Source organism: Oncorhynchus nerka, linkage group LG22 (assembly GCF_034236695.1).
Source record: "Oncorhynchus nerka isolate Pitt River linkage group LG22, Oner_Uvic_2.0, whole genome shotgun sequence".
NCBI lineage: Eukaryota > Metazoa > Chordata > Actinopteri > Salmoniformes > Salmonidae > Oncorhynchus > Oncorhynchus nerka.
In genome coordinates, this window is record NC_088417.1 from 80,836,150 (window position 1) to 80,863,794 (window position 27,645).

The 27,645-nt window shown below is 42.3% G+C and overlaps 2 protein-coding genes across 5 annotated transcripts; one reads left to right on the plus strand and one right to left on the minus strand.

Annotated features, from left to right (window-relative positions):
- Nucleotides 1–10: 10 nt before the first annotated feature.
- On the minus strand, nucleotides 11–14,565 carry LOC115105836 (BTB/POZ domain-containing adapter for CUL3-mediated RhoA degradation protein 3). Of its 2 annotated transcripts, none has more exons than XM_029628256.2 (7): nucleotides 14,469–14,565; nucleotides 5,060–5,273; nucleotides 4,651–4,820; nucleotides 4,423–4,509; nucleotides 4,257–4,309; nucleotides 2,470–2,665; nucleotides 11–2,326 (listed from the first exon to the last, which is right to left on the minus strand). In XM_029628256.2, exons 1-7 carry the CDS (start codon nucleotides 14,490–14,492, stop codon nucleotides 2,108–2,110), a joined length of 963 nt encoding a protein of 320 aa, XP_029484116.1. In that variant the 5' UTR covers nucleotides 14,493–14,565; the 3' UTR covers nucleotides 11–2,107. The 2 variants fall into 2 exon arrangements, with proteins under 2 accessions (XP_029484116.1, XP_029484117.1); XM_029628257.2 differs by lacking the exon at nucleotides 14,469–14,565 and adding an exon at nucleotides 10,929–11,798.
- On the plus strand, nucleotides 14,129–26,676 carry cry5 (cryptochrome circadian regulator 5). 3 transcript variants are annotated; one of them, XM_029628252.2, is made up of 11 exons: nucleotides 14,129–14,229; nucleotides 14,665–14,897; nucleotides 15,297–15,491; nucleotides 15,748–15,866; nucleotides 17,346–17,500; nucleotides 17,727–17,867; nucleotides 18,007–18,174; nucleotides 18,428–18,568; nucleotides 21,208–21,359; nucleotides 25,037–25,275; nucleotides 26,451–26,676. In XM_029628252.2, exons 2-11 carry the CDS (start codon nucleotides 14,683–14,685, stop codon nucleotides 26,504–26,506), a joined length of 1,581 nt encoding a protein of 526 aa, XP_029484112.1. In that variant the 5' UTR covers nucleotides 14,129–14,229; nucleotides 14,665–14,682; the 3' UTR covers nucleotides 26,507–26,676. The 3 variants fall into 3 exon arrangements, with proteins under 3 accessions (XP_029484112.1, XP_029484113.1, XP_029484115.1); XM_029628253.2 differs by having other exon boundaries at nucleotides 25,037–25,260; XM_029628255.2 differs by having other exon boundaries at nucleotides 25,037–25,134.
- Nucleotides 26,677–27,645: the final 969 nt, after the last annotated feature.

Below are 27,645 nucleotides of genomic sequence, written 5' to 3' on the forward strand. Positions count from 1 at the left end.
AACCAACTAATGCATTCATAAAAATCTTTATTGTAAGAAATGTTAAATACAGTGCAAAAGACAATCCTTTCCCAGGTAAAATAGTGTTAAAAATGGTGACATGATTTGCTGTCTGGATGTGCTTGGTTTAATCTCTTGCCATCGGTCTTCCAAACAAGTTGTCTTGTAACGTCGCACTCAAATAATTATTGTAACAGGAAGCAATAGCATCCATTTAATTACACATCCAGCATCTCAAAAGGTTCTTTGTTCTTTAGGATGCCCCCAAAAAATACTTAGTCCATGACTACAGTATAAAAGGTGGGCGTATTCACACCACTTACAATTCAGGGGTGGGTTGTAACATATTGCTCTGGGGTAAAGTTCCCCTAGGCAAATATTTAGGGTCAGCTTCCCAATCCTTATCCATTAGTGGGGGAAATACAAAACTGACCCAAGATCAGCATCTAGGGGTAACTTCAACAACTTAGCACACTTTCAGTGTCTTTGTACACAACACCCTCTGCTGGATGAAATTAGAACATACAGAAAATAGAAGAACCACATTTCTAAAACATGATAAAAATGCAGTTTGCATATTTGAAAAATTAAAGGAGAGCCGCACACTCTAGGAGCTCAGATGCAATAATTTAATAACCTAATATCCAACGTTTGGACAGACAATGTTCTACTCTGCTAGCCAGCACCTCGTCTAAATAGGTAAATTTCTTTCGCCTCTAGATAAAGTTTGCAAATCACCAATTCAAGCTAATGAATATATTTGTCCTTCACTCCAACCCCAGTCGATGCATTGAACGGTTGTTGGTGGAGCAATGTCTACAATAGGGTGCAAATTAAAAACTCACAAAAGCTCTGACAAAGGGCCTTGAGGACAATACATAAAGCTTAATAAAGAACAGTCACACTAGCAAGAGCAGCGTACATGTTTCTTTTCTCTCTCATTAAACATCTCTAAAAACAGAAGTGGTAGGAAAAGGTATTGTTACACAGTGTATTACTATAATCACTGAAATACAATTGACCTGAACTAGCTACTCTGTGACAATACATGAACTTCCAAGCAATGTTGTAGTGACATGATAAAGTAAATCAGATTGTAAGCTGCACTTACACCCACAGACTTAAGGAACCAGACCACAGATTTAAGGCACCAGATCTCCTACTGGACATGTCAACATTCATACAAAGATGAGACATACAAAACATATGGAAATACAGGGGGTCAAATAAGTCTTCTTTGACCACTGATAAAAAGAACAGCTCTTATGAAGGGTTTAGAAAACACTGATACAGCCATTTGGGACAACACACAAACTAACACCCAAACCATGCTCTACTTCAGCAATAAGGCATGAGGGGGTGTGGTATATGGCCATATACCACAAACCCCTGAGGTGCTTTATTGCTATTATAAACTGGTTGCCAACGTAATTAGAGTAAAAATAAATGTTTTCTCATACCCGTGGTATACGGTCTGATATACCACGGCTGTCAGCCAATCAGCATTCAGGGCTCGAACCACCCAGTTTATAATCATGATTAGAGACTGGCAAAAGTTCATAAGTGGCTGTGATGCAGAAGCACAGAGGTCACTTGTGGTCAATGTCAAGGATATGAGATTACTTGTGGGTATTGTGTGATTGCACTTGTTCTCTGTCAGTGATGGGTAATAGTCACTGCAGATACTGACAATGTTGGTTGGCTTACTGGTGGTGATAATGTTGGTTGGCTGGTATAGTTACTGGTGGCTATAATGTTAGTTGGCTTACTGGTGGTGATAATGTTGGTTGGCTGGTATAGTTACTGGTGGCTATAATGTTAGTTGGCTTACTGGTGGTGATAATGTTGGTTGGCTGGTATAGTTGGTGGTGGCGATAATGTTGGTTGGCTGGTATAGTTAGTGGTGGCGATAATGTTGGTTGGCTGGTATAGTTAGTGGTGGCGATAATGTTGGTTGGCTGGTATAGTTAGTGGTGGTGATAATGTTGGTTGGCTGGTATAGTTAGTGGTGGTGATTATGTTGGTTGGCTGGTATAGTTACTGGTGGTGATTATGTTGGTTGGCTGGTATAGTTACTGGTGGTGATTATGTTGGTTGGCTGGTATAGTTACTGGTGGTGGTGGGTGCGGTCATCAGGGCGTTTGATGTGAATGCGTCGCACCCTCTCGATGAGTTCCCGCTCCTCGTCCTCATCCAGGTGATGGGATCGGCCTGCAGCGCCCCCTGTAGCCTCCAGTAGAGCGTTGTCTGGACCACGCCCGTCCTGAGACTCATACAGCAGGATGTTGAGTGTCTCCTCATAGATACGAGCCTCTGGGAACTCCACCTGAGGAAAGACTATACTGCTTCGACCACACTAGGTACAAATACAAGGTTTCTCACTGACAAGGGACTAGTCTATGCTTTTGCCAGAGCAAGCAACATTCATATCATACATTCTCTGTGTTCTTGCTGTGGGAAACCAATTACCTTGGTTTGCTTCTTCTCTGTGGCGTAGACTATGGAGGTACAGCACACCTCAGCGATCTTACGGCCCTGCCCATAGAACGACCAGCAGCAGATCTCATCCCCGATCACGTCCTTGATGAAGAGCACACGTCCGTTGAACCGCAGAGAGAGCTTGTCAAACAGCTCTATGTTTTTCAGCATGTTGTCATCAGAGTTGCTGTGAAAAGGTAATGACACCAGATGTTAATTTATGGTTGTCAATCGGTTTAAAATCGCTATACACGACTGCTCTGGGGGTTGATCACTTACATCTCGTGGTCTTGACTCTGATTTTCAGAATTGGGATGAAAAGTTTCACATTAGCTGTTTGGATTCATATAATGCGGCCCGGCTTAATTGTTTCATCTGTCGGGAAGAATTACAACATGTACCGCATGCTGTGTCTAGAGATGGCAGAAGAGGCTCAGGGACTGTTCTTAACCACTGCCAAGATGTGGTGGCTTTTCATGCTCTTTTCAGCAGCTGTTGCATCACCCAGGCGGGTGCTACATGTTCCTCAATGGAGGACCGGGTCCTATGGAGGATACTGATAATGTTGGTTGGCTGGTATAGTTACTGGTGGTGATAATGTTGGTTGGCTGGTATAGTTACTGGTGGTGATAATGTTGGTTGGCTGGTATAGTTAATGGTGGTGATAATGTTGAATGGCTGGTATAGTTACTGGTGGTGATAATGTTGGTTGGCTGGTATAGTTACTAGTGGTGAAAATGTTGGTTGGCTGGTATAGTTACTGGTGGTGATAATGTTGGTTGGCTGGTATAGTTACTGGTGGTGATAATGTTGGTTGGCTGGTATAGTTACTGGTGGTGATAATGTTGAATGGCTGGTATAGTTACTAGTGGTGATAATGTTGGTTGGCTGGTATAGTTACTGGTGGTGATAATGTTGAATGGCTGGTATAGTTACTGGTGGTGATAATGTTGGTTGGCTGGTATAGTTACTGGTGGTGATAATGTTGGTTGGCTGGTATAGTTAGTGGTGGTGATAATGTTGGTTGGCTGGTATAGTTACTGGTGGTGATAATGTTGGTTGGCTGCTATAGTTACTGGTGGTGATAATGTTGGTTGGCTGGTATAGTTACTGGTGGTGATAATGTTGGTTGGCTGGTATAGTTACTGGTGGTGATAATGTTGGTTGGCTGGTATAGTTACTGGTGGTGATAATGTTGGTTGGCTGGTATAGTTACTGGTGGTGATAATGTTGGTTGGCTGGTATAGTTACTGGTGGTGATAATGTTGGTTGGCTGGTATAGTTACTGGTGGTGATAATGTTGGTTGGCTGGTATAGTTACTGGTGGTGATAATGTTGGTTGGCTGGTATAGTTACTGGTGGTGATAATGTTGGTTGGCTGGTATAGTTACTGGTGGTGATAATGTTGGTTGACTTACTGGTGGTAAAAATCTGACCGTCGGAGAAGCAAATGTGGTGCACTGATGAAGAGCTCCGGGCCCGTTTGTCAGACTGTCTTTGTTACAGCCAGTGAGAAACATCGACGCTCCCTCCGCTGGAGCTACACTGTCTTTCCAATCCAAAGTGCCTCAACTCCCAGCCATTTAGCAAAAGCCAAATAGAAACATTTAATCTCCATCAATTTAAGTTTATTTGTTTAACTTTTTATGCACTTTGATATTATTTTCTGTAATGAAAAGTGCTATACAAGTTAAATGTATTGATACAATCCCCTTCACACATACATTTAAGAAACACAGTGATGTGCTCATTATAATCATATGCAATGTTTAGCTTGCCTGGTGTAAGAGTACTTGTTGTTGCTCCTGTTGTATAACAGCTTGACTGTGGGCTGTAATACAAAATTAAAAGACACAGAGGCAGTCAGTGTTGAGAAACAAACAGAATACAATATTGTGACATGTCTGTCTAATCATACATGTAAATTGTGATTTTTCTTTTAACCTTGTTGGAGGTAGATATGAGTCTCTGTTCTTCCTTTGATGAAGTGACCAAGGGCACTTTACAGAAGGGCTCATACATATCTTTGTTCTGAACGCATGGAGGAAAACAGGACACAAATCATTCAATGATGGCATGATGGGCCACACAAGCACACAGAGAAGGAGAGACACCAAGAGAGAGATTCATTACAGGTAAGTGTTTACAGTATGTTAAGGTGATACACAATACCTGTAAGGCAGCATGGCACTCGTCAGCTAACCCCTGCACCAGGTAATATTTGGCCTCTGCCAGGAGCTCTTCCACCTCTCTCCGGATCTCAGGCAGAGGTACAGCACCATCACGCAGGTAGTTCAGAATGGTTCCAAAGTGCTTCCCACACCTGTCAATAAGGATCCAGCCTGCAGCAGAGGACAGGGCTCATTACATTGAGAAGTGGCAGGGACAACAGAGTGGAGATAGTAGACTGTGCGTCTTCATATAGCGTCATCTCAGAAGACATGATGGGAGGCATGCAAGGGCAGCTAGCCTGGGAGAATCGTATCCTATGCAGCATGAAGGAACATGGAGTGCCAAGACTTGGCAGTGGACAAAGGTTTGGGAAACCCTTGGTGCAGTCAACCCATGTCATCATCAATACCTTCGCTGTCTGTGAGAACCTCCATCCTACCGCTGAACATGGCCTTGAGCATGGTGTCCTGCTTGGTGAGTGTCTGCATGGTGGTGTAGTAGAGCGCCCCGCCCACGTTCAGCTTCACATACTTCGAGCTGGGGCAGGAGCCCTTGAATGAGGTGGTACGGGTTGTAGCCGCAGGCAACGCCGAGCTCACCGCACTTACTCCTGACATCTCTTCCTGTGAGTCAAAACAGTCCAAATTTAAGTCATTAGCTACAATGATGGACTTCACAGCTGATATCAATCAGGCACTCCAAATAAATTGCAAGTATTGCTTTCTGTGTTTAACTAACGTTAGTAGTTAGATTCCGTTAGCTAGCTAGTTAACATGAAACTGCCATAAGCAAACAAGAAAACGCTCACCCAGAGGTGGCGCTCCTAGTAGCCGAGGACTTTAATGCAGGGAAACTTAAATCAGTTTTACCAAATTTCTATCAGCATGTTAAATGTGCAACCAGAGGGAAAGGAACTCCACACACAAAGATGCATACAAAGCTCTCCCTCGCCCTCCATTTGGCAAATCTGACCATAATTCCATTCTCCTCAATCCTGTTAACAAGCAAAAATTAAAGCAGGAAGCACCCGTGACTAGATCAACAAAAAAAAGTGGTCAGATGAAGCAGATGCTAAGCTACAGGACTGTTTTTCTAGCACAGACTGGAATATGTACCGGGATTCCTCCAATGGCATTGAGGAGTACACTACATCTGTCAATGACTTCATCAATAAGTGCATCGATGACGTCGTCCCCACAGTGACCATACGTACATACCCCAACCAGAAGCCATGGATTACAGGCAGCATCCACACTGAGCTAAAGGCTAGAGCTGCCGCTTTCAAGGAGCGGGACTCTAACCCGGAAGCTTATAAGAAATCCCGCTATGCCCTCTGACAAACCATTAAACAGGCAAAGCATCAATACAGGACTAAGATAGAGTTGTACTACACCGGCTCTGACGCTCGTCAGATGTGGCAGGGCTTGCAAACCATTACAGACTACAAAGGGAAGCACAACCGAGAGCTGCCCAGTGACACGACACGAGTGTGATCATGCTCTCCAGAGCCGATGTGAGTAAGACCTTTAGACAGGTCAACATTCACAAGGCCGCAGGGCCAGACGGATTATCAGGACGTGTGCTGCGAGCATGCGCTGACCAACATGCAAGTGTCTTCACTGACATTTTCAACCTCTCCCTGTCCGAGTGTGTAATAGCAACATGTTTTAAGCAGACCACCATAATGCCTTGCCAAAGCACACCATGACGGTCGTGAAGCGGGCACGACAAAATCGATTCCCCCTTAGGAGACTGAAAAGATTCGGCACGGGTCCTCAGATCCTCAAAAGGTGCTACAGCTGCATCATCGAGAGCATCCTGACTTGTTGCATCACTGCCTGGTATGGCAACTGCTCAGCCTCCGACCGCAAGGCACAACAGATGGTAGTGCGAATGGCCCAGGACATCACTGGGTCCAAGCTTCCTGCGATCCAGGACCTCTATACCAGGCGGTGTCAGAGGAAGGCCCTAATAATTGTCAAAGACTCCACCACCCTAGTCATAGACTGTTCTCTCTGCTACCACACGGCAAGTGGTACCGGAGCGCCAAGTCTAGGTCCAAGAGGCTTCTAAACAGCTTCTACCCCCAAACCATAAGACTCCTGAACATCTAGTCAAATGGCTACCTAAACTATTTGCATTGACCCCCCCCCCCCTCTCTACACCACTCTGTTGTCATCTATGCATAGTTACTTTAATTAAATCTACCTACAGTGAGGGAAAAAAGTATTTGATCCCCTGCTGATTTTGTACATTTGCCCACTGACAAAGAAATGATCCGTCTATAATTTTAATGGTAGGTTTATTTGAACAGTGAGAGACAGAATAACAACAAAAAAATCCAGAAAAACATGTAAAAAAAATTATAAATTTATTTGCATTTTAATGAGGGGAAATAAGTATTTGACCCCCTCTCAATCAGAAAGATCTCTGGCTCCCAGGTGTCTTTTATACAGGTAACGAGCTGAGATTAGGAGCACACTCTTAAAGGGAGTGCTCCTAATCTCAGCTTGTTACCTGTATATAAGACACCTGTCCACAGAAGCAATCAATCAATCAGATTCCAAACTCTCCACCATGGCCAAGACCAAAGAGCTCTCCAAGGATGTCAGGGACAAGATTGTAGACCGACACAAGGCTGGAATGGGCTACAAGACCATCGCCAAGCAGCTTGGTGAGAAGGTGACAACCGTTGGTGTGATTATTTGCAAATGGAAGAAACACAAAATAACTGTCAATCTCCCTCGGCCTGGGGCTCCATGCAAGATCTCACCTCGTGGAGTTGCAATGATCATGAGAACGGTGAGGAATCAGCCCAGAACTACACGGGAGGATCTTGTCAATGATCTGAAGGCAGCGGGGACCATAGTCACCAAGAAAACAATTGGTACGCCGTGAAGGGCTGAAATCCTGCAGCGCCCACAAGGTCTCCCTGCTCAAGAAAGCACATATACATGCCCGTCTGAAGTTTGCCAATGAACATCTGAATGATTCAGTTGACAACTGGGTGAAAGTGTTGTGGTCAGATGAGACCAAAATGGAGCTCTTTGGCATTAACTCAACTCACCGTGTTTGGAGGAGGAGGAATGCTGCCTACGACCCCAAGAACGCCATCCCCATCAAACATGGAGGTGGAAACATTATGCTTTGGGGGTGTTTTTCTGTTAAAGGGACAGGACAACCTCAACGCATCAAAGGGACGATGGACGGGGCCATGTACCGTCAATTCGAAAGTCAAGTCAACAAACAGGTCACTGACCATCTCGAATCCCACCGTACCTTCTCCGCTATGCAATCTGGTTTCCGAGCCGGTCACGGGTGCACCTCAGCCACACTCAAGGTACTAAACGACATCATAACCGCCATCGATAAAAGACAGTACTGTGCAGCCGTCTTCATCGACCTTGCCAAGGCTTTCGACTCTGTCAATCACCATATTCTTATCGGCAGACTCAGTAGCCTCGGTTTTTCGGATGACTGCCTTGCCTGGTTCACCAATTACTTTGCAGACAGAGTTCAGTGTGTCAAATCGGAGGGCATGCTGTCCGGTCCTCTGGCAGTCTCCATGGGGGTGCCACAGGGTTCAATTCTCGGGCCGACTCTTTTCTCTGTATATATCAATGATGTTGCTCTTGCTGCGGGCGATTCCCTGATCCACCTCTACGCAGACGACACCATTCTATATACTTTCGGCCCGTCATTGGACACTGTGCTATCTAACCTCCAAACGAGCTTCAATGCCATACAACACTCCTTCCGTGGCCTCCAACTGCTCTTAAACGCTAGTAAAACCAAATGCATGCTTTTCAACCGATCGCTGCCTGCACCCGCATGCCCGACTAGCATCACCACACTGGATGGTTCCGACCTTGAATATGTGGACACCTATAAGTACCTAGGTGTCTGGCTAGACTGCAAACTCTCCTTCCAGACCCATATCAAACATCTCCAATCGAAAATCAAATCAAGAGTCGGCTTTCTATTCCGCAACAAAGCCTCCTTCACTCACGCTGCCAAGCTTACCCTAGTAAAACTGACTATCCTACCGATCCTCGACTTCGGCGACGTCATCTACAAAATTGCTTCCAACACTCTACCCAGCAAACTGGATGCAGTTTATCACAGTGCCATCCGTTTTGTCACTAAAGCACCTTATACTACCCACCACTGCGACTTGTATGCTCTAGTCGGCTGGCCCTCGTTACATATTCGTTGCCAGACCCACTGGCTCCAGGTCATCTACAAGGCCATGCTAGGTAAAGCTCCGCCTTATCTCAGTTCACTGGTCACGATGGCAACACCCATCCGTAGCACGCGCTCCAGCAGGTGTATCTCACTGATCATCCCTAAAGCCAACACCTCATTCGGCCGCCTTTCGTTCCAGTACTCTGCTGCCTGACTGGAACGAATTGCAAAAACCGCTGAAGTTGGAGACTTATCTCCCTCACCAACTTCAAACATCTGCTATCTGAGCAGCTAACCGATCGCTGCAGCTGTACATAATCTATTGGTAAACAGCCCACCCATTTTCACCTACCTCATCCCCACAGTTTTTATTTATTTACTTTTCTGCTCTTTTGCACACCAATATCTCTACCTGTACATGATCATCTGATCATTTATCACTCCAGTGTTAATCTGCAATATTGTAATTATTCACCTACCTCCTCATGCCTTTTGCACACATTGTATATAGACTCCCCTTTTTTTCTACTGTGTTATTGACTTGTTAATTGTTTACTCCATGTGTAACTCTGTGTTGTCTGTTCACACTGCTATGCTTTATCTTGGCCAGGTCGCAGTTGCAAATGAGAACTTGTTCTCAACTAGCCTACCTGGTTAAATAAAGGTGAAATAAATAAATAAAATAAAAATTCTTGGGTGAGAACCTCCTTCCCTCAGCCAGGGCATTGTGGATGGGTATTCCAGCATGACAATGACCCAAAACACACGGCCAAGGCAACAAAGGAGTGGCTCAAGAAGAAGCACATTAAGGTCCTGGAGTGGCCTAGCCAGTCTTCAGACCTTAATCCCATAGAAAATCTGTGTAGGGAGCTGAAGGTTCGAGTTGCCAAAAGTCAACCTCGAAACCTTAATGACTTGGAGAAGATCTGCAAAGAGGAGTGGGACAAAATCCCTCCTGAGATGTGTGCAAACCTGATGGCCAACTACAAGATACGTCTGACCTCTGATTGTCAACAAGGGTTTTGCCACTAAGTCATGTTTTGCAGAGGGTTCAAATACTTATTTCCCTCATTAAAATGCAAATCAATGTATAACATTGTTGACATGCATTTTTCTGGATTTTTGTTATTCTGTCTCTCACTGTTCAAATAAACTTACCATAAAAAAATTAGACTGATCATTTCTTTGTCAGTGGGCAAACGTACAAAATCAGTAGGGGATAAAATACTATTTTCCCTCACTGTTAATTAAATTAATCGGTGGACTCGCTCATTGACTCTGTACCAGCACCCCCCTGTATATATATATATTTTTTACTGCTGCTCTTGAATTACTTTTATCCGTATTTTTTTTAAACTGCACTGTTTGTTAGGGGCTCATAAGTAAGCATTCCACTGGAAGGTCTACTACACCTGTTGTATTCGGCGCAGGTAACTAATACATTTTGATGACAGGCTAGACTTCAAAACCCATCAACTAGCTAGCTAGTTTGTTTGAAACTCAGTTTATAACAAGCCAACAAAAATACAGAACAAACCCGGTTCTTAAACTAGGGTAAATAGTTAGCCAACAATAATATATATGGGGCCAATGACAAGTCTAACCTGCTAACGTTAGCTTGTCATCAAAAGTTCAAAGCCGTTTCATGTTAACGTTAGCTAGCAAGCGGAATCTAACTACTAGTTAAACACAGAAAGCAATACTTACACTACAGCTACTGAATAGTTATCTAGCCATTTATCTGGATCTAACTTAACTCTGGTCTGGCTAGCTGACTTTATGTGAATGCTAGCTAGCCCTGAAAGCTCCTTTTTTAGGGACCTCCGCTAGCAAATCCATTGTTTTACCAAGACGGTTGGCTGGCTAGCTAACAGTTAGCTACACAGCTAGCTAGCTAGCTAAATTACATCGTTACTGTGGTTCCAGGTTGTCAAGAATTCCTAGACAAAAGCCTAGCTAACTACATCCTGTAGATTAACCGTTACATAGCTATCTAGTCGTGTGTGTACTTTAACATTATCTTAATAGTCGAATCGCCCAGTTACTAGTTAACGTTAGTTAGCCGGATATAAAAATACAACAAAAAAACGTACCATAGGACCCGGTCAGTCAGCCTGGAAACAAAGTTTGCTGACTAGATCGTGTTAAATTCAGACTTCTATGGTAACGTTATATTGACGTTCGCACATTTTACTAATCGGGATGGAAACAGGATCACCCAAAAACTGAACTACCAAAAAAAAAAAAAAACGAATCATACAACTTTATGTTAAAAATAAAAACGAAACTGAGATGGGAGGGTGGGCCGTCTTCCGTCGCCAGTAGTCTACCACTTTCAAGTCTTAAATAGCCGCAGCCACAATAATGTCCAGTTGTTTGACTTCTTTGAGACTGGAGCCGTACAGTTTATAATTGTGCCAATGAACGCCACAAAATCCAAGCCTGACAGAAAATATGTACTACAGGCTGTGCTACTTCCATTACGATATCTCCACTAACGTCGCTTGTATTCTCAACTCTTTCAATTCCATCCGCATTCGATTGAACGCTCTAATGTATGTCACCTCAATCTCATTCACCCTTACAAGGCACAAATCAAATCAAATGTATTTATATAGCCCTTCGTACATCAGCTGATATCTCAAAGTGCTGTACAGAAACCCAGCCTAAAACCCCAAACAGCAAGCAATGCAGGTGTAGAAGCACGGTGGCTAGTAAAAAACCCCTAGAAAGGCCAAAACCTAGGAAGAAACCTAGAGAGGATCCAGGCTATGTGGGGTGGCCAGTCCTCTTCTGGCTGTGCCGGGTGGAGATTATAACAGAACATGGCCAAGATGTTCAAATGTTCATAAATGACCAGCATGGTAGAATAATAATAAGGCAGAACAGTTGAAACTGGAGCAGCAGCACGGCCAGGTGGACTGGGGACAGCAAGGAGTCATCATGTCAGGTAGTCCTGAGGCATGGTCCTAGGGCTCAGGTCCTCTGAGAGAGAGAGAATTAGAGAGAGCACGCTTAAATTCACACAGGACACTGAATAGGACAGGAGAAGTACTCCAGATATAACAAACTGACCCTAGCCCCCCGACACAAACTACTGCAGCATATATACTGGAGGCTGAGACAGGAGGGGTCAGGAGACACTGTGGCTCCATCCGAGGACACCCCCGGACAGGGCCAAACAGGAAGGATATAACCCCACCCACACCAGGAACATGACCCCAACACAATTGCAACACCGATCGTCCATCTATACACTTCAGCATACTCCGTCCGTCTGCACACACTTGAAACATGGCCAAATCCTTAAACATTTTTACAAAGCTGTATACATAACCAATCTTTGCGTAGATAGGTGCTCTTTATAAAACATTTAAAAAACAGGGCCGACATACTTATTTGTCTCCATTCACCCAGCGGGTCAAAAACAGGGCCGACATACTTATTTGTCTCCATTCACCCAGCGGGTCAGACGCCGGGCACCAACCTTCAGGTATTCAACCTGAGCATCCATCGTTACTCCTGAAATGACTCCTTTGATGGGTGCTTGGCTCCGAAGTTTAAAGCACAATACTTCTGTTGTTCGGATTCTTGTGATGCCCACTGCAATCTTCCTCTTTTCTTCAGAAATATCATTAATCAAAATAAGACCACGCCTGGTCACTCTGATAGACAACTTTTCCCAGCGCATACTTCACATTTTCCAACACCTCAAACGGGCATCATTACCCAATTACCCAATAAACGCATCCCACCAAGAAACGATGTATTATCATTTATAAACGTATCCTACACTCCAATTTCAGACTATTCCCTTTTCTGTTCAATTTTTTAGACTGCTGCAGTAGTGATGCGTGGGTAAAAATCACAGAGGAAGCCAGAAAAAAAGCCATATTACTATCTCTGTTGTGATAAATGTGTTTGCTCTATAAATCCTGTTCATTCATATGCCCTGCGACAGTGATATATAGGCCTAAGGCCGAGACAATAAGACCTTGGCAGAATAAATTCAACCAAATCTTTGTTTTGCCACAAAACTGGATAGCAACCTCTGTCTGGTTCAGTCCACAAAGCATATTGCATGTAACAGACAGTTAGTTTATTTGTCCCGTTTTCGAGAAGACCCTCTCAGAGGGAATGGATGTGGTCACTATGCAGAGTCTCCCTGTCATGACTTTAGTAAGCTGTGGGTAGACAGAGGCCTTGTTCTTCCACCAGCTCAGAGCATCTGCAGATCTTTGGAGGAGGGGCTCCTCCAAATAGGATCAGACCTCCATTATGGCATCTGCTGAGGGATTCCTTCGTGCTGCATCCCCAGTTACTCTCTCATCAAACAGCATCCAAACAGCAGACGTATGTGGCACTACTGCTGGTGCTTCTGCTCGTCTGATCCCTCTTCTTCCTGTTGTCCTGGTGCCTGAGCCAGCTGACTGCTGAGGCTGTCCCTCCCTGTTATTCCCTGCTGCTGAGGTTACTCAAATTCTACCTTTTGTAATGACCACCCAGAAATGGTGCTGCATCTTTTTCTGGTACTGTATTATTTTTCTGGCATTGAAAACTGTGTCAAGACATCAGTAGATTTATAATTGAACACATTTATGAAGATTTTACACTATTGTGGAGAGATGTACTGCTTGGATTCTTTACCTATGATAGAAATAAGCTGAAACAATTATGTAATTAATTAAATTATTCTTTTGGCCAGATTTCATATTCACAAATGTAAATTTACAAACAAAACACCACATTTTCTTACCTTACAAAAAGAAATGTAACTATATTTTAAGACAATTAAATACTCTACTAACAAAAAAGCTGTTAGAATTCTAAGTGTATGTATGTCCCTTAAGGTCCTTGTGTAATGTGATATTGTACCCCCTAGCCCAATTGTCCTTTGTATATCATTTATATATACTTGTTCCAACATGTACTTCATGTATTGATTTGTTGTTAGTAAAAAATACAAATAAAGTCCCAGAACTAGACAGAGGATGGCTCTTTGATGACCATGGGCTGTTTAGCAGTAAACACTTGAGTTGAGGCCCTATCACTGAGTTCATTTATAAGGTCTGCTTCCGATTTTCTACCCTTCTCCAGAAGTGTGCACTTCCTTAGCATTTCGTTCACTTTATGCATTGCAATGGCTCGCTGCTATGTAGCTGCAACGGCGCCATCTAATGGAGAAGTAGCAACTACACAGCTTGGCAGTGCACCACACAACACGGACTGTCTCAATGATCTTATTGGCCAGAAACAGCATCCATTTATTAGACCTACGTCTGATTGGCTGCTCACGGGTAACACGTGTTGTGTTGGGTTTTGTAACTCTCTTTACGATTGATTACAAAACAAATTGTCAATATTTTCTACTGGTGCAGGCAAGACTGTATAAAGGTAAGTCTAGTTTTTAAAACTAGTTTCAAAGGCACAAAATAGTTATTTGAAAACGGACTGTTGTGCCATTTGTTTACATGAGAAAATTGAAATGTTAAAACCGATAAATTGTATCTCAATTCGTTTACAATAGAAACTATGTAGGCATAATCGAACCCATACAGAGACATTCAGTAGGCTACTTTTATTAAAATATTTTAAAGCCTAGATAGGTAACCTATGCTGGACACAGTGTTTACCTTTTGAAGTCCATTACGTCCCATCAAGATATTGAAAGTAACCGAATTAGAGGACTACCAACTGCCATAAATGTCCAGCTAGGCTACTCCCCCTCACTTTAGAACTACTTCTGACAGACATGTAAGGACAGAGGGAACCACTGGGGCAGAGCTTGAACTAACAATCCTGCCTCCTTGATTCGTTTATTCTTAAAAGGTAGGTCACCAAACAGGCATGGCTCATACTTGCATTCACTGGTTCCGCAAGGGGCTCCGACTGCACGACAATCCAGCACTCGTGGCTGCATTGCGGGACTGCAAGGAGATCTACCCTGTGTTTGTTCTGGACCCCTGTGCCCCCAACAACGTCAAAATTGGCATCAACCGATGGAAGTTCCTCATAGGAGCCCTTAAAGACTTGGATTGCAGCCTGAGGAAACTCAATTCTAGGTAGGAATAAAAGGACAACTCAAAAGCATGATATCCAATGCTATTTCAGTTGCTTAGTGGATATATTGTGTTGATGGGACTGGGTACTGTTGAGCAAAACAATATTTTTTTGATAATGGATCAATAAAGATGCATGTGTTGTTTTGGTTAGTTAATGTAAGGAGTGGATAAAGAAATGAGATATGGTGTCTCTTCTTGGCTGTTTGTTGTGTGGCGATCCCAGATGGATCCCTACTGGTATTCGATTGTTGTGTGGCGATCCCAGATGGATCCCTACTGGTATTCTATTATTGTGTGGCGATCCCAGATGGATCCCTACTGGTATTCTATTGTTGTGTGCTTCTAAAAAAATCTACAGTTAGTGAAGTAAAAAGTGCTGGTGGGGTCTCCACTCTCCAGGCTGTTTGTGGTGAGAGGTAAGCCAGAGGAGGTCTTTCCTAAGCTGTTCCAGAAGTGGAAGGTGACGCGGTTGACATATGAGTATGACACAGAGCCCTTCAGCCTCCGCCGGGACAAGGTGGTGGTCCGGTTAGCTGAAGAGCACGGAGTAGAAATCATCTACAAAGTCTCCCACACACTCTACAACATAGACAGGTGAGCGATCCTTAACGAGTGTTTACTCTGTGCAGAGAAAGCTTATTGCCAACTTAGAAATGAATGAAACACAATAAGAATACAATTAAATGTGATTATTTGTATATGGAGACAGACATCTTAGAAAGAAATGCATGATGACACTGTCTTAATTGAAAAATGTCTGTATACATAAAATGAACACCATCACTCAAGTTGCAAGACTATCTTGGATGCAGCACTAATGATCTGTATCCCTGCCCTGTCATTCTTGTAGGATAATTGAAGAGAACAACGGGAAGGCTCCCCTGACCTACAATCGGCTGCAGACCCTTGTCAGTAGTATCGGTCCCCCCAAAAGGCCTATCCCCGCTCCAACCAATGATGACATGAAGGGTAAGACCAAAAGGTCTTTTGGAATGGTTCTCCCATGTGAATATATTTGCCATGTCCCGATTCTCTACCTTTATGTCCTAAGCGTTTATGTCCTAAGCGTGCACTTGTTCACTTCCCTTCATGGATTTAAAATGTGTAAGAAATATGGTGGAAACTTCCTCTAGCCCATGCTTAGGCCAAAACCAATCCAACGCTTTTAACTTTGTGAGGAAGAGTGTGCACTGATAAGCGACAAGATGTTGCCCCCATCCTTCCCGCTAATTGGGCAACATTTGCTAATTTTTGTTTGTTTGAGTGAGGGAAATGCTTTAACTAAGAAGACTGTATTTTGAAAGATGACCTTGAGGATTATATTAAATACCGCTTTGATGTCATACAAGCAAGTCCAAATGTGCACTTCACATTTCCATATCATAAAGCTCATGTCATATACAGTGTCGACAATTATGATCACTGTTTGATGTATAGTTACAAGATGACATGGTGTCATAGCCTAGTGGGTAGAGCGTTGGACTAGTAACCGAAAGGTTGAATCCCCGAGCTGACAAAGTAAAAATCTGTCGTTCTGCCCCTGAACAAGGCAGTTAACCCACTGTTCCTAGGCCGTCATTGAAAATAATAATTTGTTCTTAACTGACTTGTCTAGTTAAATAAAGGAAGAAAAAAATACCCTGGATTGTTCTGAACATAATGAGCTTGTTTGTCTTTTGTGAAGAAAATGTGCTGTGGAACATGCACTCGACTCCTTTCAATGCGCACAAATTATGATCGGTTTCTAAGAATTTCCTTGTGAAAGCCTTTTATAACTTAGCTAGTCATGATGACATTAGAACAAGCTTTCAAATGATGCTCACCTGACCCAGATTGCAATTTATAATGGGCTGTTTTTGGATTGTGTAAACAACAGTAATTGTGTGATATAGCGGGGATACAGGGTTGTGTTAACTCCTTAACGGCACAGCTAGGAGAGCTAAAAAATAAAAAAATCTTTATAGTTGAAGACTTCTTTGAGTCATAAAAGTGCATTGAAATGACTTAGGAACTGTTTACACTTTGGAGAGGTGTGTGGCCGCTTGGGGACATCAGTTCATCCTCACTCAAACCTGTGTAATTATTTTTGTTATGTTGCACCTACCCCACATTTAAGGAATATTTTTATCATGTTACTGAATGTATCCAGAGTATTTCAGATTTCGTTATCAACAAATGTGGCGAAAAGTACATTAAATGTAAAATGCACATAAATTCAACAGTGTAATATTTGGATTTAGTCTTGTATTAGGTCAACTGTTGTCATCCACTTTGGTCTAATAATTTCCCCATGATCTCCATACTCTTCACTTTCAATTGCTACCATGCTTATGCAAATTATTTTCAGATTTCTGTAAGAAACATACATTATTTTAGCCCTATACAGATAGGCCAATTCCCACAAGTGTAAAGGGTTAACTTTTGCCTTTCTTCCTCACATTCAACTAGATGTAAAGACTCCGTGCTCAGAGAAACATGAGGAACACTATGGCATCTCCACGTTAGAGAAGTTGTATCAGGATCCAGAGTCTTTGACTGAGGAGCTGTTCCCCGGTGGAGAGCAAGAGGCTCTGCTGAGACTGGACCAACACATGGAGAGAAAGGTACTTATGTCTTTTGGCAGCCATCTTGATTACTGGTACATGAGCAATGACAAGTGGGTGGAAGATGGAAAAACCCATTTTCCTTCCAACACATTGGTCAGTATTTAGACTTAAGGTTCACACGCTTATCCCAGACTTTCATGTAAATCATTTGTTGATGTCAATGGGGGAGTTGGTTGAATGGAATTCCTTGTTTAATTTCTTTTCGTTATTTGGTGTCACCCAGGAATGGGTGTGTGGCTTTGAGAAACCACAGACGTCCCCAAACTCCCTGAGCCCCAGCACCACGGTCCTCAGCCCTTATATGACATTTGGCTGCCTGTCAGTACGCACCTTCTGGTGGAGTCTAACTGACGTCTACCAAGGGGTGAGTCTCTTCAAGCCTATCAATCAACTTCCATTGATGGGTAAGTGTTTTGCAGAGTTTGGTCATGCACAAGAATGGGAAGTCATATTGTGGAAAATGGAAAGTAATGTCTGACATCTTACCTTTGTGGGATTTGTAGAAGAAGCACTCCAAGCCTCCCGTCTCGCTGCATGGCCAGCTGCTGTGGAGAGAGTTCTTCTACACAGCCGGCCTGGGCATCCCCAACTTTGACAAGATGGAGGGAAACCCGGTGTGTACACAGGTGGACTGGGACAGCAACTCCGAGTATCTGGCTGCATGGGCAGAGGTAGGCCTGTAGAGCTCCTAACACATAGGGCCAGTTTTCCAGTCAGAGATTAAGTCTACTCCTGGACTAAAAAGCAAATAATGGAGATTTTCCAGTGATCATGCTTTTTAGTCCAGGGGAATAGGTTCAATCAGTGTCTGGGAACCAGACCATAAACCTCTGAAGAATAGAATTTCACTTAATCTGATGCTATAGTAAAGCATGACATTGTTGTTTATCAATCCACTCAATGTGTGCGTGTGTTGCTCTGCAGGCCAGGACTGGTTTCCCCTTCATCGATGCCATCATGACCCAGCTGAGGCAAGAGGGCTGGATCCACCACCTGGCCCGGCACGCCGTGGCCTGCTTCCTGACCAGAGGAGACCTGTGGATCAGCTGGGAGGAGGGCCAGAAGGTATGGACTACCATACCTTGCCGTTATGGATTATTGTTATTTATTAACGTCTACGGTATATAACCTCAAGTGGGTTTTAGCTGCATTCTTTAGCAATCACAACTGTACTGCAATAATACAATAAATAATAATTGAACCCCCATTATGTATGCTGTAAATATAAGACATCTGATCATTTAAAATGCTTTTCAGTGAGGCAAATACAGTACCTCACAAGAAAAAGAAAAAAAGACTATCTACTCTTATTGCTGTTAGTACATTTACAATGTTCAAGTTGTGTAATGACATTTAAAAAGATTGATCAACAAGTCTGACCCCTTTATTGACAAGGTCCTCACTGCAGAGCATGGATGATGTAGTTGAATGTCCCAGCCCAGCCTAGCCCACCAATCATTGATATTAGTCAAACCTGAACATTAAAGCTGGAATCCTTAATGGTGAAACCACCACATCCATTCCATCTTTAAATAATATTCATGTTCATGGATATAATCATTCACTTCCTGTTTGGTGACATGAATATGGCCTGGCACTGCAGTAAGTGTCATACATATCCAGCTACTGTTAATTGAAATGTATCACCAAGGGCAATACATTCTTCATCCATCTTTAATTCATTCATTGTTACTGTAGGACACTTGGTCTGAAATGATGTAGGCCATATGAAATATTGATCATATTGTCCACTGTGGTTGTTGAAAACACAGTGTACTGCAAATAATTATTCCAATAATAAGTTAATGGTATCATTTGTCAGAGCCTAGTGGTTAGAGCATTGGACTAGTAGCCGGAAGGTTGCAAGTTCAAACCCCCGAGCTGACAAGGTACAAATCTGTCGTTCTGCCCCTGAACAGGCAGTTATCCCACCGTTCCTAGGCCGTCATTGAAAATAAGAATTTGTTCTTAACTGACTTGCCTAGGTAAATAAAGGTTAAATAAATAAATAAAAAATCTATGAAATACAGCATTTCTCTCTTCTGGAGTCTAATTTGCATAGAAGAAAGAAACCACAGTGAATAGGCCTATGTACTGTACAGTCTAAGAACCTTTGTGAAACCGAAGTGTATCTACAGTTAGGGCCTGATGGCCATGTCGTCAGATGTTCTGCTCAAACAAGAGCTTTAACAATCATGCATTGCTTATATCATAATTATAATTCAGAACATGAAACCTTGCAGAAGTTATCCTGTCTCCCTAAGAGAGACGATTTGTGCCTCGTCTGTTACGTCCAACTTTTCAAGCTGAGGGACTTCTCTCTCGTGTCTAGTACGGAGTTGAATGGTTTAATGGAATAAAGTGACACGATTAGTCCTGCTCCATAGAGGATTGATATTTAAACCTGGCTCCTGCCCCATCCATTAATCTCAGCACAACCATCCAACTCAAGTACTCTCTCTTTGTTATGCTCTGTAAGGACAAGGTTATTACAGTGAAATCTTAATATAGAAAACCTTTTAATAATTGGTTTTAAAGTTCACACTGCCGTCTGAAAGCTGTAACTGTAGTTTTTACTGCCAATCAACATGTTACTAGTGTGTGTCTCAAATGGTTTTAACTTTCAAGTGATAATTCAACAGTTATTTGGCAGACTTGTTTTGTAGAGTTTGAAACTTACTGTAGACTATTAGGTGCAATTCAGTGACAGCAGTGGCTAGGTAAGCATGGGCTGTTAAAGCCAGATTTACACAGAAATATTGACACCCAAGTTCACCATACAACAGAAACAGTGCCTTCAAAAAGTATTCATACCCCTCGACTTTTCCCACATTTTGTTACAGCCTGAATTTTAAATGGGTTAATGATACTCACCCATCTACACACACTATGCCATAATGATAAAAACATTTTTTTTTTAAACATTTATTGAAAAAATAAATACAGATATCTAATTTACATAAGTATTCATGCTCCTGAATCAATGCTTTGCAGAAGCACCTTTGGCAGCGATTACAGCTCTGAGTCTTTCTGAGTAAGTCTAATAGCTTTGGACACCTGGATTGTGCAACATTTGCACATTAATCTTTAAAAAAAAAAAAAGGTTCAAGCTCTGTCAAGTTGGTTGTTGATTATTGTTAGACAACCATTTTCAGATGTTGCCATAAATTAAGTAGTCTCCTATTCCCTTGCCTAGCGGTTAAGAGCGTTGGGCCAGTAACTGAGTGGTTGCTGGTTCAAATCCCTGAGCTGACTAGGTGAAAAATCTGATGCGCCCTTAACCCTAATTGTTTCTGTAAATTGCTCTGGATAAGAGCGTCTGCCAAATGACTCAAATGTAAATAGTGCACTACTTTTGACCAGGGTCCTGGTCAATAGTGCACTATGTAGGGTATAGGGTGCCATTTGGGGCATAATCCCTATATATGCTCAACCATTCCTCATAAGTCTAATGAAAAGCACAATAACCAGATCAAAATGGTCATGTTTGGTAAGAATGAGGCTAAATGCTGAGATTAGAGGAGCAACTCAATACTTGAAAGTAGAGTCTTTCTCTCATCCTCTTTTGAATGCATTGATCTGAAAATGTTGGCAGCAATAGGCCTGATACAAGGTTTTGACACCATTTCAGAATATTTAGATGAACTTAGTTCTGACCACTGTATTATTGAGTTTATTCTCATTGGACCTTGTTTGCCTCACAGGTATTTGAGGAACTCTTATTGGATGGAGACTGGTCCCTGAATGCTGGGAACTGGCAGTGGCTCTCTGCTAGTACTTTCTTTCACCAGTTCTTCAGGGTCTACTCGCCCATCGTCTTTGGGAAGAAAACTGACAAAAACGGAGACTACATCAAGTAAGAACATTAACCCTTACCAAAGCCAGAATGTTAGATTTATTACCTTGTAATACCATAGCATCCAATTGTTTTGCTGTCACACAAATAAATGTGTTGATCAGAATTAGAGGTCGACCGATTATGATTTAATGCCGATACCGATTATTGGAGGACCAAAAAAAGGCGGATACCGATTCATCGGACGATTTTTATATACAGTGGGGCAAAAAAGTATTTAGTCATCCACCAATTGTGCAAGTTCTCCCACTTAAAAAGATGAGGCCTATAATTTTCATCATAGGTACACTTCAACTATGACAGACAAAATTAGAAAAAAAATCCAGAAAATCACATTGTAGGATTTTTTTATGAATTTATTTGCAAATTATGGTGGAAAATAAGTATTTGGTCAATAACAAAAGTTTCTCAATACTTTGTTATATACCCTTTGTTGGCAATGACAGAGGTCAAACGTTTTCTGTAAGTCTTCACACTGTTGCTGGTATTTTGGCCCATGCAGATCTCCTCTAGAGCAGTGATGTTTTGGGGCTGTTGCTGGGCAACACGGACTTTCAACTCCCTCCAAAGATTTTCTATGGGGTTGAGATCTGGAGACTGGCTAGGCCACTCCAGGACCTTGAAATGCTTCTTACGAAGCCACTCCTTCATTGCCCGGGCGGTGTGTTTGGGATCATTGTTATGCTGAAAGACCCAGCCACGTTTCATCTTCAATGCCCTTGTTGATGGAAGAGGTTTTCACTCAAAATCTCACGATACATGGCCCCATTCATTCTTTCCTTTACACGGATCAGTCGTCCTGGTCCCTTTGCAGAAAAACAGCCCCAAAGCATGATGTTTCCACGCCTATGCTTCACAGTAGGTATGGTGTTCTTTGGATGCAACTCAGCATTCTTTGTCCTCCAAACACGACGAGTTGAGTTTTTACCAAAAAGTTATATTTTGGTTTCATCTGACCATATGATATTCTCCCAATCTTCTTTTGGATCATCCAAATGCTCTCTAGCAAACTTCAGACGTGCCTGGACATGTACTGGCTTAAGCAGGGGGACACGTCTGGCACTGCAGGATTTGAGTCCCTGGCGGCGTAGTGTGTTACTGATGGTAGGCTTTGTTACTTTGGTCCCAGCTCTCTAGGTCCCCCCGTGTGGTTCTGGGATTTTTGCTCACCGTTCTTGTGATCATTTTGACCCCACGGGGTGAGATCTTGCGTGGAGCCCCAGATCGAGGGAGATTATCATTGGTCTTGTATGTCTTCCATTTCCTAATAATTGCTCCCACAGTTGATTTCTTCAAACCAAGCTGCTTACCTATTGCAGATTCAGTCTTCCCAGCCTGGTGCAGGTCTACAATTTTGTTTCTGGTGTCCTTTGACAGCTCTTTGGTCTTGGCCATAGTGGAGTTTGGAGTGTGACTGTTTGAGGTTGTGGACAGGTGTCTTTTATACTGATAACAAGTTCAAACAGGTGCCATTAATACAGGTAACAAGTGGAGGACAGAGGAGCCTCTTAAAGAAGAAGTTACAGGTCTGTGAGAGCCAGAAATCTTGCTTGTTTGTAGGTGACCAAATACTTATTTTCCACCATAATTTGCAAATAAATTCATTAAAAATCCTACAATGTGATTTTTCTGGATTTTCCCCCTAATTTTGTCTGTCTTTACCTATGATGAAAATGACCAGACTCTCATCTTTTTAAGTGGGAGAACTTGCACAATTGGTGGCTGACTAAATACTTTTTTGCCCCACTGTATATGTAATAATGACAATTAGAACAATACTGAATGAACAATGAACACCATTTTAACTTAATATAATACATCAATAAAATAATTTAGCCTCAAATAAATAATGAAACATGTTCAATTTGGTTTAAATAATGCAAAAACAAAGTGTTGGAGAAGAAAGTAAAAGTGCAATATGTGCCATGTAAGAAAGCTAACGTTTAAGTTCCTTGCTCAGAACATGAGAACATATGAAAGCAGGTGGTTCCTTTTAACATGAATCTTCAATATTCCCAGGTAAGAAGTTTTAGGTTGTAGTTATTATAGGACTACTTCTCTCTATACCATTTGTATTTCATATACCTTTGACTATTGGATGTTCTAATAGGTACTTTAGTATTGCCACCCTAATCTCGGGAGTTGATGGGCTTGAAGTCATAAACAGCGCAATGCTTGAAGCACAGCGAAGAGCTACTGGCAAACGCAGTAAAGTGCTGTTTGAATTAATGCTTACGAGCCTGCTGCTGCCTACCACCGCTCAGTCAGACTGCTCTATCAAATAATAGACTTAATTATAATATAACACAGAAAAACAAGCCTTAGGTCATTAATATGGTCAAATCCGGAAACTATCTTTTCGAAAACAAAACGTTTATCTAACGGGTGGCATCCCAAAGTCTAAATATTGATGTTACATTGCTCAATGTTGTCATAATTACGTAGAATTCTGGCAAATTAGTTCGCAACGAGCCAGGGGCTCAAACTGTTGCATATACCCTGACTCTGCGTGCAATGAACGCAAGAGAAGTGACACAATTTCCCTAGTTTAATATTGCCTGCTAACATGAATTTCTTTTAACTAAATATGCAGGTTTAAAAATATATACTTCTGTCTGTTGATTTTAAGAAAGGCATTGATGTTCATGGTTAGGTACATTCGTGCAACGATTGTGCTTTTTTCGCAAATGCGCTTTTGTGAAATCATCCCCCGTTTGGCGAAGTTGGCTGTCTTTGTTAGGAAGAAATTATCTTCACACAGTTTGCAACGAGCCAGGCGGCCCAAACTGCTGCATATACCCAGACTCTGTCGAACAGATCGCAAGAGAAGTGACAATTTCTCTAGTTAAAAGAAATTCATGTTAGCAGGCAATATTAACTAAATATGCAGGTTTAAAAATATATACTTGTGTATTGATTTTAAGAAAGGTGTTGATGGTTAAGTACACATTGGCGCAATGACAGTGCTTTTTTCGCAAATGAGCTTGTTAAATCAAGTAGGCTGTGATTCAATGATAAATTAACAGGCACCGCATCGATTATATGCAACGCAGGACAAGCTAGATAAACTAGTGATTATGTTAAGATTGATTGTTTTTTTATAAGACACGTTTAATGCTAGCTGGCTCCTTAATGCACTCGCATAAAAGGCAGTCAGCCTGCAATGTAATCGTCCATGATCGGTGTCCAAAAATGCCGATTATGAAAACTTGAAACCGGCCCTAATTAAATCGGCCAACCTCTAATATTTTTCAATTAATAAAAGTGGCTATGTCATAAGCTCTCAGATCTATAACGGGGCAAAAATGGCAGCCACCTTGGTCAGGGAGAAATCCAAAACCAGTCTAATTGGAATGAATGAGAGTAAAGGCATAGGTGATAAATTTCCTGCTTTTACTTATGCAGAAAAATAAAAAGGTATGTGATGTATCAAAGTGTAATGGTATTATAGTCACCCTAAAAGTCATTATAAATAATTTACAGGTTATACCCATTTATTCCAACCGTAACCCTCAAATATGTAAACAGACCATACATTTAAAAAAATGATTGGAAAGCTGTGAGTGCGATTTATGATATGTTAATTGATGATTAACCACAACCAATCATGAACCTGTGCATTGTAGGAAGGACACCCCCCTTCAAGTTCTAACCAATCACAATCATCTGTGTTGTAGGAAATACCTGCCCCACTTGAATAAGTACCCAGCTCAGTACATCTACGAGCCGTGGAAGGCTCCCCGCAGCGTCCAGGAGGCAGCAGGGTGCATCGTAGGTAAGGACTACCCGCGGCCCATAGTGGAGCACGAGGTGATCAGCAAGAAGAACATCCAGAGGATGAAGGCAGCCTACGCAAAGAGATCCCCACATTCCAGTGATGAGTCACCCAGCAAGGGGAGAGGTTTGTTTCCCCTAGGTACAGCTATAGGATCAGCTTCCCCTAACCTTAACCATAGTATAGGATAACACAGAGCACCATATTCTGACTTTGGATCTGCATGCTCAAACTTACATGCAAATCTCCCATTGATATCAATAAATGATATGCGAAAGTCCAAGTAGTGCACATGGACCAAGTCAGAATATCACCCTGAATGCCTTACAAATGACTACTTAATCGCTATTACTGACAACTAACGTTACTGTTGATGAAAGGACTAATTGTCGGTATTTAGGACAGGGACTGCAGATTAGCTGTTCCTTGTCCTAATAAACATGTACTGCTATATCCTTGATGGAATGATTCATTGGAGCTCATTGTTTGCAATTAGGGATGTGACAAATGCACACATTTTCTTAGCGTTTAAACTGCCATTTATCATTAAAGCGTTTAATAAAAAATCTAAACGCAGTCCTGGCTACCTACCCAACGGCACTCCCCTTACTGCTGTCCCCCATTCACTCAGTAATGATGGTATAAATGCAGTTTTCGGCTCTTTGTGCCTCTCCTCCATGTTCTCGGTACATGGGACTTCATGTCACACTTTCTCATCAATATGATGACTCGTTGCAGCGTGTTCATAGACGTCCAACAATGGTGTTTGAGAGCAATCGTACATTTCTCCATCAGGTCCGTGGTGGTTTTTCGACATGGCATCTTGTAGTCTGGTTCTAGATATGCCATTAGGGTATTGAAGTAGACATCCTCTACCATTGACAATGGTTGCAATCATTGATTTTTTTCACTCTGTCCCTTATCCCACTGCTGCCAGCAACAGCATGGGTCTCACGGTGCATCCCTTTCAGCATTGCACCAGTACTGCTACTGTAGCTCAATTCCCCCTCAAAGTTAGCATTTCATCACCTTCTCATTTAACTAAAGTATTGCCATACAGGACTTAGCTGCTGTTGCTTTCATGTCTCACTGCCATTTTCACAACTAATAATGACAATGAGGTGTGGAGCGCTTTATCAGTGGCAAATAATTAGAAAGATGCATGTCATCTTCTATTTACAGTATTGTTGTAGCATTATTTGCACACAAAAAAAATCAAAACGTTGACAATCCCAAATTCATTTAAAACATCACACCCCTATTTGCTATGGTTTGAATTTATAGAAATGGACTAACTCTTTCTCTTGCTTTTGAAGGTAAAAAACACAAAGCGCCATCTGTATTGGATATGCTGATAAAGAAGAAGAAATGATATTGTTTTGGAGACGTGTTCATCTACTCCAATTAGAGCTTGAGTGGAAGCTGCCATGTTACATTTTGTCTATCGGTTTACATGTCACATTTACATTATGACTTTCAATGTATGGGAATTGGTGGGCTTTTTCCCCAGTATGTGCTGAAAATAAAAACTCTTTGGCTAAACATTCAAACAAGGCAGTCATTTTACATATTAAGGAAGTAAATGTGAAATTTGGTCTGTAAAATCACAACGGAGATTCACACACTGAAGAAAACAACCATAGATAGGACGCAGACCGTGGGGGATGATGGGACGCACACTGAAGAAAACAACCATACGTAGGACGCAGACCGTGGGGGATGATGGGACGCACACTGAAGAAAACAACCATACATAGGACGCAGACCGTGGGCTGATGATGGGACGCACACTGAAGAAAACAACCATACGTAGGACGCAGACCGTGGGGGATGATGGGACGCACACTGAAGAAAACAACCATACGTAGGACGCAGACCGTGGGGGATGATGGGACGCACACTGAAGAAAACAACCATACATAGGATGCAGACCGTGGGCTGATGATGGGACGCACACTGAAGAAAACAACCATACATAGGACGCAGACCGTGGGGGATGATGGGACGCACACTGAAGAAAACAACCATACATAGGACGCAGACCGTGGGGGATGATGGGACGCACACTGAAGAAAACAACCATACATAGGACGCAGACCGTGGGGGATGATGGGACGCACACTGAAGAAAACAACCATACATAGGACGCAGACCGTGGGGGATGATGGGACGCACACTGAAGAAAACAACCATACATAGGACGCAGACCGTGGGGGATGATGGGACGCACACTGAAGAAAACAACCAGACGTAGGACGCAGACCGTGGGGGATGATGGGACGCACACTGTCGCACATTCAAAAAGCTGATCTAACAAAGTGGATATTTGTCAAATCCATCATGATTATGTTATAAACAGGCCCACAAGGTGGTTACTAAAATCTGATTTGGATATTGTGCAGTGAAAACAGCCAAATATATTTAGAAGTTGTCCGTTTCAGGTTTACAAAACTGTCTGCTAAATGCCATTTTCCATTCGTATAAGCTGGTAGAATAACTAGCATATAGAAA

Coding starts and splice junctions, on each gene's coding strand:
- LOC115105836 (XM_029628256.2), bottom strand. CDS start 14,492: ATGGGACGTAATGGACTTCAAAAG. Junction 4,310..4,422: donor TCATATCTACCTCCAACAAG/GTTAAAAGAAAA, acceptor TTTGTATTACAG/CCCACAGTCAAGCTGTTATA. Junction 2,327..2,469: donor CAGAGAAGAAGCAAACCAAG/GTAATTGGTTTC, acceptor GTCTTTCCTCAG/GTGGAGTTCCCAGAGGCTCG.
- cry5 (XM_029628252.2), top strand. CDS start 14,683: ATGGCTCATACTTGCATTCACTGGTTCCGCAAGGGGCTCCGACTGCAC. Junction 15,492..15,747: donor ACACTCTACAACATAGACAG/GTGAGCGATCCT, acceptor TCATTCTTGTAG/GATAATTGAAGAGAACAACG. Junction 25,276..26,450: donor GAGAGGTTTGTTTCCCCTAG/GTACAGCTATAG, acceptor TTGCTTTTGAAG/GTAAAAAACACAAAGCGCCA.